Genomic DNA, 12,813 nt, shown 5'->3' with positions numbered 1-12,813 from the left:
TTCTTCTTCTTTGGTGATTGGTATCCAAGTGTTACATTACCGCCACCTACTGTAGTTTTACAGAGGACATCTCCTTTAGACTATTATTTAGACTTCTCCCCCCTCAACCCTCTTTCGCTTGTGGAGGACCCTTTTTTACAGACTTTGAAGACGTACAACTACAGTAGGTGAGGCTAAATACACCGTTTCAGTTGGCTGCCAACTGCCCTTAAAAGTAAAACAACAACAAAAACAGCGCTCTTCTCTTTTTCTTACCATAGACTTTTAAACTAACCCGTTTTTCCGCTTGTTGTTGTTGTTGTTGTTGTTGTTGTTGTTTTATGGCGGTTGGCATCCAAGTGTTGCATTACCGCCAGACTTTATTCCTCAGACTTTGTCGTAGTCCTCAGACTCTGTCGTAGTCCGTAAAAGTACTCCTTCCATTGCTTGTATCACAGGTCGCACCTTTTGTCCGACTTGTCATTCAAAGTTCGTTTTGTAAATAATCTTCGTTTGATTCTTGCTATTGCTTTCAGTATCTGGGATCCGTTGTCAAAGTAGCAATGTGTTTTATGGTGGTTGGTATCCAATTGTTCGAATTTATTCGTAAACTTTCCTGTCTAATAAAGCCTTCGATCCAAAAATATTATTTTTTTAAAAAGAGTGGCGGAATGTTGGTGATTGGTGACGTCATTGTCCGTGACATCATCGTCAAAGGCGTGACATCATCGTCAAAGGCGTGACATCATCGTCAAAGGCGTGACATCATCGTCAAAGCCGTGACATCGTCGTCAAAGGCGTGGCATCATCGTCACGGAAACTGTATGGGATATAACCATGCAATTTTTTCTTTCCCTCCTCCTTCGTGAAACACATACCTTTAAGACGTATAACTACAGTAGGTGGCGGTAAATGCACCTTTCCAGTTGGCTCCCGGACGCCATTAAAAGTTACACAACAACAATGGCTTCTTGCCATTGCACTCTCTTCCCCTCTCTCTTTCTCTTTTATTCTCTCTTTCTCTCTCTCTTGCTCTACTTTTTTTATGGTATAGCGTAAAACACATACTTTGAAGAACTACAGTAGGTGGCGGTAAATGTACCTTTTCAGTTGGCTGCCAATTGCCATTAAAAGTAACACAACAACAACAGCGTCTATTTTTACAAGATTTAAATATAGACAATACTCATATTCTAATTTTGTATATCTCCAAATCAACAGTTTTTCGATTGGCTATATCTTCCGCCTCTAATAGCATTGTTTACTGCCCCCAGTCATTTTTGGACATTTTATTGTCCAATCGTTGGTCTGATCGGTGTCAATCAGTTTTGATCTGAACGTTGTGTACCCAGGTAGGTTTGCGTTTGACTTTACCCTGACTTGCTCTTATATCAAGAGTTGAAAGCTCATGAAATCCTAACGGGCTCAACCAGGTGGAGCAGCCGCCACAACCCCTGTGCTATCGTTTTAATTAAAAGCTTATGTAATCATTTCCCTAGGCAATAGTTTGATCCTTTTTCACTTAGCCTTGAGAATTGAACAGTATGAAACTAACTTTTAAATGTTTCTTTTCCCTCCTTCCTTTTTTTGAAGGCATCTATTTTTTATTTCATGATTATCTTCATTAAGTGACTAGTTGTATATTTCATCAAGTGCGATGTCATCAATGAGTGGGTAGAAAAGGCCTTTTTGAAGCTGTTCATCTTTAAATAAGACTTTTAGCTCTGTCTCCGTTGCAGCCGTGAACTCTTGTCGATCATCTGGATTAGGCAGCTCCAGTTGGTTGATCCCTTTTGGATTTCACCAGCTTCCAACTCGTGACATCAGAGCAAATCGGGGTAAAGTTGATCACAAACTTACCGGGTGCACTGCGTTCGGATCAACGTCGATCGACACTGATCGGCTCTGTGCACGTCTTTCTTATCCTGAAGCACCTAGTTTGTGTCCCACAGTGGCCACTGCAATAATCCTTATAGGGAATTAGCAGAGTTTTGCTAAAATGAATAAAACTAATGAATACAAAGCAGAGAGCGAGTTACAGATGGATAAACACAGGCAGCACGTTAAGACCTTTCCTACCATGTAAATACTTCCCCTAGGAACATCTATATCAGGGGTGCCCAAATTGGAGCCAGCGGGCCAAACCTGGCCCTCTAGGGGGTCTAATATGGCCCATGACGTTGTGCTGAGATTTATTAGGAGTATCTATTTGATTAATTTCTGTGTTGAAAATACTGTCATTAGTTGAAAAGACACCACATCAATTCTATTCCCCTAAAATATGTTGAGACAATTTAATCATCATCTCTTTCATATAAACTTGTGCAATGCAACACAAAATCCATTGGCCCTTGGGATTTTATCTATTACTTGATGCCCGCCAAGGAAAAAAGTTTGGGCGCCCCTGATTTATAGTAACAAATAAGGGTTTTGTCTCTAAGCTAATGCTATCATCCAATAAATGTAATCAATAATGTTAAAATAAGACAGCAAACTAAACTGTTTACAAAAACACAAGTTGATATATGTTAGCTTTTAGCTACCAAATCAGGGCGCAAAGCACGCTCCCGCCAGCTCCTAGTCATGCTCCTAGTGCAGACCAATAGAGAAACCGGAAACTCCAATGTCGAACGACACCGATGGACTCTGCAGGTCTAAGCGCGATTATTGTGCTGCACTGATTTAAGCAGGGTTTTTTTTTATGACAAAGGGCAGAGTTTGAAGTGTGATCCTTGTTATTAGACCAATCACACAGTCCTCCAGCCAACCACTTGCTGTCTCAGCAACATCTGCTCCAGGTTCCTTAAGTCCTGTGCAGATGAACTGTGTGAAGTTATCAAGCATGTCTTTAACATGTGCCTGAAGCTGAGGGTGGTACCACAGCTCTGGAAGGCCTCCTGTGTGGTACCAGTGCCCAAGACACAGCGCTTCAAAGACCTGAACAGCTTTAGGCCGGTGGCTCTCACGTCCCATGTGATGAAGACACTGGAGCGGTGAGCTTCACCGTGAGCTCAGCCATGGATCCGCTGCGGTTTGTATATCGGCCTGGCATTGAAGTGGAGGACGCCGTCATCTCCCTACTGCACCGCTCTCTCTCTCACCTGGAAAAGCCTGGCAGCTCTGTGAGGATCCTGTTCTTTGATCTCTCCAGCGCCTTCAACACCATCAGCCACTGCTCCTGAGGGACAAACTGGAGACGGCTGGTGTAGAGTATGACCTGGCAGAGTGGATCCTGGACTACCTCACAGACCGACCCCAGTTTGTGAGAGCCCGGGACTGTCTGACACTCGGACCTGCAGTGTGGGGGCGCCCCAGGGCACCGTCCTCGCGCCCTTTCTCTTCACCCTTTACACTGCAGACCTCAGACACGACACGGACAGCTGTGTCCTGCAGAAGTTCTTTGACGACTCTGCCATCATCGGACTCATCACGGACGATGACAATGCGGAGTACAGAGGACTGGCGCAGGACTTTGTGGACTGGTGTCAGCGGAACCACCTCCTCATCAACGCGGGAAAGATGGTGGACTTCCGCAGACGCCACTCCACTGCCCCCTCACCAGTGAACATCCAGGGAAGGGACATTGAGATAGTGGACTCATACAAGTACCTGGGTGTTCATCTGAACCACAAACTGGACTGGACTCATAACACAGACGCACTGTACAGGAAGAGCCAGAGTCGGCTCTACCTCCTGAGGAGACTCAGGTCTTTTGGAGTGACAGGGCCACTCCTGAAGACCTTCTACGACTCTGTGGTGGCATCAGCTCCTGTACGGTGTGGTCTGCTGGAGCAGCAGCATCACAGAGAGGGAGAGGAAGAAGCTGGACAAAGTCATCAAGAAGTCCAGCTCCGTCCTGGGCTGTGCTCTGGACTCGGTGCAGGAGGTGGGGGACAGAAGGGTCCTGGCTAAATTCACATCTATGCTGGACCATGAGTGTCACCCCCTGCAGGACACTCGGTCCACTCTGGAGAGCAGCTTCAGTGAGAGACTGATCCACCCTGCTGCTGTCAGACTCTACAACAAACACTGTTAGTCCTGAACATGTGTCATTCAGCTTTCATAATTATGTGCAATACTGTGACATTGTCCCATTGTGGGACAAATAAAGGTTATCTTGTCTTATCTTATACCTCCTGTCCTAACCCCTTCACTTTCCTTTTCAGTCATTATTGTGAGCGGAGTTTCAGTGTTAAATCCTACTTTGAGACAGTGGAAACAAGGCTTTTTTTTAACAGGCCTATAACAGGACTAAATAATTTCATTTTAGTCAACAGTAACCCTGTCTTTGTACAATATTGGTCCTTGTTTCATATTTGTTAATTACTGCCCAATTTACCAACGATCTATGTCATTATTTTAATAATGAAAACTCAATTAAATTATGATGCAATTTGAGGATAAATCTGTTCACCTTGTCCTCAGAGTCCACAGTCTAATAAACTATGCATTAGGAAGAAAATCTCGTGCATCTGTGTCAGCAGATGCTTAGACTTCTCACCCATATCTTAACTGCACATTTGAGGAAGCGAGCAGATGTTGCTGTCAAGGCCAATTTCAGTGTCTTTAAAAGCAGGCATTTGAAAGAGTTATAATAGTGGACACAGGAGGGCACTGTTGCTCTATCGATGTGCATGAGTATGACTCTTGGGCTGGACCTGAGATGGGAAGGTCTATCATTTTTATTAGTCAGCCAAATAAAAATGCAGGCAATTCTGACAACAATTTGCAACTTTATTCAAAAATTTGAAAACAGCAATACTAAAAACACTTGTGTTTTTTGTCCTTGTTATGCCACCAATGTACAGAAGCCACTTGACAATTGACAATTTGATCTTCAATACTCACTAATACAGAGGCAGCGAAGCATACTGATACAGCTGTCTGACGACTTCACACCAAGATAAATTTCTACAGGACGATTGTGCTGTGAGCTCTAAGGTTTTCAAAGTACTACATTGTTTATTTGAAAAATCACATTTTCAGATTGTTTTGTAAGACCAGTTTTTGCTTTTCTACATTATGCATACACACAAGCTTTATTTCAAGTAACCCGCAAATAGAATGACCCCTTATTTTATCTTTTTTTTTTCTTTTAAAAAATGAATAATGCCTGGAGGGTTTTTACTATAGGTTGGAGCATGGTTTAGCTAATATTTCCCCACGGAAAAGAAGTTTGCTTCAACAGTTTAGCACTAAAAACAGGTTACTGATGGAAGGCTCAAGGTGGATAAATATCACACAATAGCACACGCATGGTAATAGTCAGTCATACAGTCCATGTAATAGCTCTTCAAACACACGTTTGTGTCAGTAGTGACCAGCACACTGCGTCTAAACTCTTCAAGGCATCCAAGCTTTGGCCTTAAGCTTGTGGAGTTAGCTGCTGCTAAATGACTCAAACACTTTCATTGTAACACTGTACAGTTGGTTAGATTTACATTTGAACAAAGACATTCCAAAAGCTTAACAGTTCGAGTGGAGTTGACAACTGTCGCTGTCCAAGAAAATGCTGTTTGAGATCCATGTGAACCAACAACTTTTATTTCCTCTTTGAGTTGTTGTTGTTGTTGTTTGTTTTATTTTTGCATTACCTTTCATTCACTTGTTTTATAGTATTTTCCACTCACTGAGTGTTGTCACAAGTTAGTTCTTTAAGTACAAAAGACAATTGATGCCAAACAAATAATGTGGAGTTATGGTTTAGTCTTCATAATTGTCCATATTCAGCATGTAGATGAAGCCAAAGGTCTAGGTCTGTTGTGGTACAACACATGACGTCAACATGACACAGTCAAATGAGTTGAATTAAGAACATCAGTAGCCCCTTATCCCATTGATGATGTTATATTGTTTTCAAAACCTGAATTCACAGTATAAAAATAGAATATGCCTTCACTAATTGACACACTTATGATACTCCTTTCATTAAAGTTGTGAGTCTTCTATGACCTAACAACCATTTGGCACTTGGGCACACAAATGACGCACTGCAGTCTCCAAAGCCATGTGAAATGTCAGCTGAAACTGTGTTTTTTTCCCTTAATTGTGTTGGATGTTTTGGGGTGACATTTACAGAGTGTCCCTGGCCCTACACGGCTTCGGCGGAGGTGTCTGTGGACACAGAGATAGTGACTTTGGCTATTTTCACAGTGGTCTTGACGGCACTCTCTGCGGCGCGGTGTGCAGAGATGTGTCTGTTTTGACAGTCTGACTCCAGGCTGTTGTCCAGCTGCTGCCCGCTGCCCCTGCAGGCGTGGCATGAACTCAGGAAGGCGTGACGCAGGTCCTTGCTCCTCAGCGCGTAGATGATGGGGTTCACTGTGGAGTTGAGCAGGCAGAGCATGCTGCAGAAGGCAAACACTGTCTTGATGTCATTCTCCATCCTCCAGAACAGGTCATAAACCATGATGGCCAGCACAGGGCCCCAGCAGATCACCAGCACCACCAGGATCAGCACCAGTGTTTTGGCCAGCCGGATGTCCATGCGTGCCTGCTCTGGTCGTGTGGACTGCACTTTAGTCCCATCTGCGGAGTAGACCACCAGGCTCTTCTGAGAGGCGCGGCTCAGCATGCGCACGGCATGGTGGTGCGCCTTCCACAGGATAAAGATGTAGGCGTAGATTATGAACAGGACCAGGACACTGGTGACTCCGATCCAGAACATCAGATAGTTCTTGTCGATGAGGGGGAAGATGTTAGAGCACACAGAGTTGAGGCGCTTACAGTTCCAGCCAAACAGAGGTAGCACTGCGATGACAATGGAGATGGTCCACATCACACAGAAGGCGATGACGGCCTTGGTGCGCGTCACAATGCGTCTGTAGGCCAAAGGGCGGTGGATGGAGATGTAGCGATCTATTGCAGTGAGGAAAAGACTACCCACTGACGCAGTGAAGGAGGCAGTGACTCCGCCCAGCTTGAACAGGAACACATTAGGGCTGTCCTTTCTGTGGAAAATATGAAAGTCCAGAAAGCTGTAGACAAATATAATGCTGCCCAGGAGATCGGCGATGGCCAGACTGCCAATGAAGTGGTAAGAGGGTCTGCATCGCAGCGTGCGAGACTGGAGGATGACACACAGCACCACCAGGTTCTCCAGCACAGTGAAGGTGCCCAGGGTCAGAGATAACATTGCCACAGCCAGCTGCTGGCTCGGGGTCAGGATCATGAAGCACTCCATGTCCATAAAGTTCTCCCCACACTGAATGTTACTGCCATCCTCTCGCAGCGTCCGGTTACTGAACAGGTCTGTGGCATTGGTAGGGAAAAATGGGATGTTTTTTAAAATGAGTTCCTCGTCTACAGGGACTTTGTCTGGAAAAGAGTTACTGCGAAAAGCCGAAAGTGGCTTCTGCAGTGAGAAGGAGGTCTTAAAGTCCACATTGTTGAGGGGGTCGTCGTAGTTGGCATCGTTGGAGCCCAGGAACTGCAGTCCGGAGGTGATAGTCCTGAAGGTGGTGTCGGCCACTCCGTCCAGCACTGACTTCATGGCTGTGGCTGTCTGCTCTCACGCACTTGACTCCTAAATAATGAGAAGACACATTATTTTATCCGGAGCATTTCTGCCCAGCATCTGAATGTGTTATTGTTGGAGCTGTGTTCACGCCTTCAGGGTTAAATAACCAAGCAAAAGGCATTATAAAATAAAATAACTACATTTATGTTTTCTATGTAATCATATCATCAATATATATTTAGTTTATCTCATTAAAAATATATATATCTGTACATATAAAATTTATTTGCACAGCTCCAACAACACCCTATTCTCTCAGCGCATAAACCATCAGACCATCACTTTACAGACGATGCACGGATGTTTACCTACATCGACATCAACTAATTTTGATTATGTTTGTATCTGCCTGAATTAATACACTCTCACTTGTTTTTTTTTTTTATTTAATTGTATTATTATTATTATTTTAAATTTCAACATATGTTTAAGGGCAAAGAGCAGCAAAATCTGCCAACATTTATTGTGAGTAGAAAGAACAGTAAACAAATCAAGAGGTTAGTAATTCAATGTTTGTGCACATAGAGAAAAATATGACTCCTCCACGTGCTAAACTGCACGAAGGTACTTACATATAATTCAAAACACGTAGGCAATATAAAACATATATGAAATAGACTTACCTTACATAATGCCCAAAGTGCGCAGAATGAATCGTCCTTAATCCAAGTCAAACACGCCTCACCAAACACCTTTGATCTTATGTAAAAAAACAGACCTAAGTAATGAATGGTATTAGTTTAAAAACAATCCGCATTTCAAGCATAGTTGTTTTTCAAAGTTGCACAAGTTTGAAATGCAGCGCCTCTGCCTTCTAACGCGCTGTTTTGGAGCACTTGCTGCTGTGCCGCGGGTGCCGCTGCCGCTCGCCTCTCCGTGTGCGCTCTCGCTCTTGTCTCCACACACTTATGAACGCCGCTCCTTCAAGCTCTCTGGTCACGTGTCCTCCTCCCGTTACGGCTTTATCTGCCCAGCCCATGAAAATCTGTCAAGTGTGGCGCATATAGGAACCAGGCAGACGACTGTGCAGCGCTGATTAGGATAAGAAAACTGATTTTTAATTCGCAATCTAGACTTCAGGGCTGGAGGATGTTGTGGCTGCTTTCGATGATATGCAGAAAGAGTAGACCGTTTCATTTAATTAAGTTGATATCATTTTAGAAGCATAGTGCAGATTGCAAAATCCTGCACAGAGATGTTATAACAAAAAACAAACAAAAAAAACCTTTTTACCTTCACAGTTGTTCTTTTTTAATCTAAAATGTGTGATGGCATTTTGTAAACATATTGCAAAACTGCTAAACGTATTTGTTGCCCAAAATGGATTATGTGGATAGCTAATAATTTGAAGCAAATACCATATTTAGGACTCACACCTCACACCAACAGCCCTTTTATGCTACAGATCCTGATTGCTGATTGTAATTTCCCCCCCATTTGAATTTGTATGTAAAACTGACTCGGACAATGGCTGAATCAGTCGACAAAGGAGCCGAGTTTTTCAAATGTGAATAGACCATCATCATTGAGCACAGACAGGACATAAAGACAGGTGTAATTAGAGTCGCTCAGCTGTGGCGGCCATTTTGGGCTGAAATGGACAAAATGTTCCTCTAAATTAGACAATAACCTTGTGTCTGTGAATGCCAGGCTGTTTTTGGCACTGACATTGACACCTTTAGATATACAGGACCAAAACAATCACTCATGTATAGAAGTAATAAGTATGTCATGAAAAAAAATCTATTTACGTAAAAAGTGTTTGAATACCCATTTAAAAAGTATTTCAGAGAAGATTCAGACAGATTTTGAAAACGATTTTTGTCAAAATTAATTTTGTGAAGATTTTTCTAGCTTTTCTATTTGCATATATTATTTTGCTCAAAGTTTGTGACGTCAACTCAAACTTTGAAAGTGCTGACAAATAGCTGTAATTTCAGTTGATCCTAAACACTAAAGAAAAGCACTGTTCAAAACAGCATTGAATGATGTAATGGAGAAGAAAACCCTGTGACCCCCTATGTACTTTCCACCACTGCAAATGAGTGAAATTGAATAGTTCCTTTATGCAGTTATTGGTGAAGAGAAGGAGATGTAGAGACGAGGAGGAGGAATGTTCTGCTGCTACGATGGAGGATTGTGCTAATATGGTGAACTACTTTTCGAATGTTACTGTAATTACTATTGATTGTACTTATTCTACCACCAACTGTTTACATTGTCCATGGGTTTTAGAATTATGAGATATTAGGACTGTTACCATAAGGAGTAATAGTTTTAAACAAAATAATATTATATCTTTTAAATGTCATCAAAATGTTGCGTATAACAAGATGAATATTTGTTGTACTTTGCCGTTAGTTCTTAGTGTGGACATTACGATAATCTTTGTTGGTTTATACTTTCGACTATTGCTGGCACTTTCTTGCTTTTAATGTAACACTTTGAAACATATCATTGTTGCATATCATTATGAAGGTTAAAATTGCATATTCAGAGAGCTACAAACAGAACAATATCATCAGAACATATTGTACTCGAAATTGTAATTTTATAGTCTCACCTTTTTCATTTTGCCTTCTTCAAACATTGGCAGGTTTCCAGTGCTAAGTTTTAAATCTCCTCTCCTCACTGCCACCTGCATTAATCTTTCACCAACAAAGAAAAATGGTCATATTGACAGCGCTGATCCACCGCAGCAGATACAGATCAAAACTAAGCTGCAAGAACGGATTCAAGACCTAGAAAATTGTCGAAGATAAACCCCCATTTTGAACTTGATTGTTGAAAAATTAAATGACAGACTTTTGGCGGAGGAAAAATGAGAGGTTCAAAGACACGTCTGGAATAAGGAAACCTCTTTTTGACTTCTTCTGAGTTCTGTTTTAAATGGTCCCAAGTCAAGTGCAGGAAGGAGGATTTGACTTTCACCTGAGTGGATTGTTTGAGGATTTGAGCAGTTTTGGTTTGAATAGTCAGTAAAAAACACCATTTTACAAGTCTATTCTGTAAACAATATTGTTATTTACATGCGAGTGGTTTGAGTTGGATTATTTTGTTACCTGTAGGCTAATCTAACTCAGCCATCATGTTTAAAATAGTTGTAAATCATAATAATGGTGAGAATTTTAGAAGCAAAAATGTCAATTTGATCTTGATACTCCAAACATGTAAAGTGCCATTTTATCTCATTTTATTTTTTCATTGTCATGTTAACTTTACATTATCATTCTTTATCTTTTGGACAATATGAGTAAAAGAAAATTAAGGACTTCACTATCACTAAGATGTCATATTGTGGCATCCATATTTTGGAGATTTGCACGTATAGAATATCAATATTGTCTTAAAAAATACACGAAAAGGCTGAAAAAAATATTAAATAAAATTATATATAAAAAAATAAATGTCTGTGTGATCTATTTCAAACAAGGTTATACGGAGATATTTGTGCAAGAATTTTAACTTGAATAGACAATAAACAGGGACACATTAGCACATTTCTGATTCTGTCCCTTGCCCAAGATAATATTTTGAATAAAAGTGTTTGTTGTCGTTTTCTGTATGATTAGTGAGTCTGTGAGTTGTACTCGTTATCCCACTCCCTGGCTCCCTGTGCCAGTGACACATGTTCTTCACACGCCTGAGGTTCACTGAAAACTATTTATAGAGGTTTGATTGACACCTGATGTACTTAAATATAACCCAACCACTGCATCTACAAGGGTTCATGTCACACACAACGTTCCATTTCAAAAGCACGTAACTCAATTTTTCTTTTTTATACCATCTTCTACCTTCAGTATATTATTAATGAAAAGAATGTTTGTTGGAATTTATCAAGGAAGAATGGAATACTATTTTGATTTCAGCGAAAACATTGCTGTACAAAGAGTAAACTGCAAGCCTCCCATGTCCTTGTAAAATGGCTCTTCTTTTCTATTCAGAACAGTTTGTCCCAGTAAACGTGATCGTGACAGCGCGCTCACGTGCTGGCAACATTGGCACGTGTCCAATAAAAAAGTGCTCTTCCCCCTGGCCGTGTTTGCAAATTTATAATGAAAAAAGCAGCAGCTCCAGTTTAAAGACGCACTGTGTAACTTTTCTGCTGGAGAGTCCATGATGTCACGTTGCCTGGAATGTTCTACAGAACCACATTATCACCCTGGAGACAAACGGGCTATGCTGCCAGGCCAAGTTACGGCATTGAAGGTAATGATAAGTAAAGAATGATACGTTTAATGCCACACAAAGGAATATTCCTGGCAAAGTGATAAGATCTCCATGGCGACAAGCAGACGACAGACCTCCCTGTGATCCCCGAATTTGAGTCTGTGCCGGACTTTGCGCCAGAATGAAATGTGCGCAAGCCCAGAAGCTTCTGCACGAGCGCAACCTCCCTGAAAATGTAATTACCAATGAACCTGAGCAACTAAACAACGAGATCAACTGATTTTAGTGTTATAGTTTATGTGTTTTATGGTGACTCTGGCAGGTCTGAGATATCCCATGTCTTTATCAAAAATAACATTATGAAACTTTATCAACAAACTCTATTTAACTTGATGAACTCGGTGAACTAAGGCCACCACTGACCGATAACTTTTTAACTGTTTCTGGCTATTTTGGATTATGAAAATATTGTCCAGCTAATGACCCGAATGATTTTGACACTCTCCCCACCAGAAAAGTTACATATAATGCACCTTTAAATCCCACCGCCTTACCCCTGGTTCACGTTATACTGACCCGGGATCAGTTGTGCGTTGGCCCGTGACACTGTAGTTGGACAAACAGCGGAGACACTGGGACCTGGACCACAATGTCTCATATCTCTGTGTGGTACGTAACACTTTGTCCTGCAGTGAGGTACAAACAGAGACAGGAAGTCAGGTTGGTGTAATCAGGCTAATAGGAGCTCCTATAGCAGTAGTGATTTGATGAAATGATTGCCGTTTATTACTACATGTCAAACGCTGCATTAGGTCTTAGTGTGTTGACCTCTGAAAAGCGTTCTCTCATCATATTTTAATATTTGTAATTTTTTATCTGCTTACTTGCATTATGAAAGTGAAGTAATATGCCACAATAAAGACAACTGCTCCAACTCATCAGCCTCCTCAGTCCCTCCATTACTATGGTTTGATATAAGTGCACTTATACTCTTCCTCTTCTTAATGCTAGTTCACTTACTTACCTTCTTTGTGTGTACTATCTCCATCAGCAGCATCATCAGCCACTCAGTAGGAGGCTCACGTGAAATCACAACGTTATAAATTGTCCATAGTTAAATGCTGAGCAGGAAGATGGAATGT

The 12,813-nt window shown here is 41.6% G+C and overlaps 1 protein-coding gene across 2 annotated transcripts; it reads right to left on the bottom strand.

Moving 5' to 3' along the window:
* Positions 1-4,692: 4,692 nt before the first annotated feature.
* Positions 4,693-8,354, bottom strand: cnr1 (cannabinoid receptor 1). Of its 2 annotated transcripts, none has more exons than XM_072445419.1 (2): positions 8,127-8,354; positions 4,693-7,504 (listed from the first exon to the last, which is right to left on the bottom strand). In XM_072445419.1, the coding sequence occupies exon 2, from the start codon at positions 7,469-7,471 to the stop codon at positions 6,071-6,073; it is 1,401 nt and encodes a 466-aa protein (XP_072301520.1). In that variant the 5' UTR covers positions 7,472-7,504; positions 8,127-8,354; the 3' UTR covers positions 4,693-6,070. The 2 variants fall into 2 exon arrangements, with proteins under 2 accessions (XP_072301520.1, XP_072301515.1); XM_072445414.1 differs by having other exon boundaries at positions 8,122-8,353.
* Between the last annotated feature and the right edge of the window lie 4,459 nt (positions 8,355-12,813).

This window comes from Eucyclogobius newberryi, unplaced genomic scaffold (assembly GCF_026437365.1).
Source record: "Eucyclogobius newberryi isolate DKJ021-1_F unplaced genomic scaffold, fEucNew1.0.hap1 SCAF_1, whole genome shotgun sequence".
NCBI lineage: Eukaryota > Metazoa > Chordata > Actinopteri > Gobiiformes > Gobiidae > Eucyclogobius > Eucyclogobius newberryi.
The sequence above is the reverse complement of the archived record's forward strand: the minus strand, read 5'-3'. Positions and strand labels throughout refer to the sequence as shown.

Bases quoted from the DNA above. Each gene is read 5' to 3' on its own strand.
- cnr1 (XM_072445419.1), bottom strand. From the start codon at position 7,471: ATGAAGTCAGTGCTGGACGGAGTGGCCGACACCACCTTCAGGACTATC.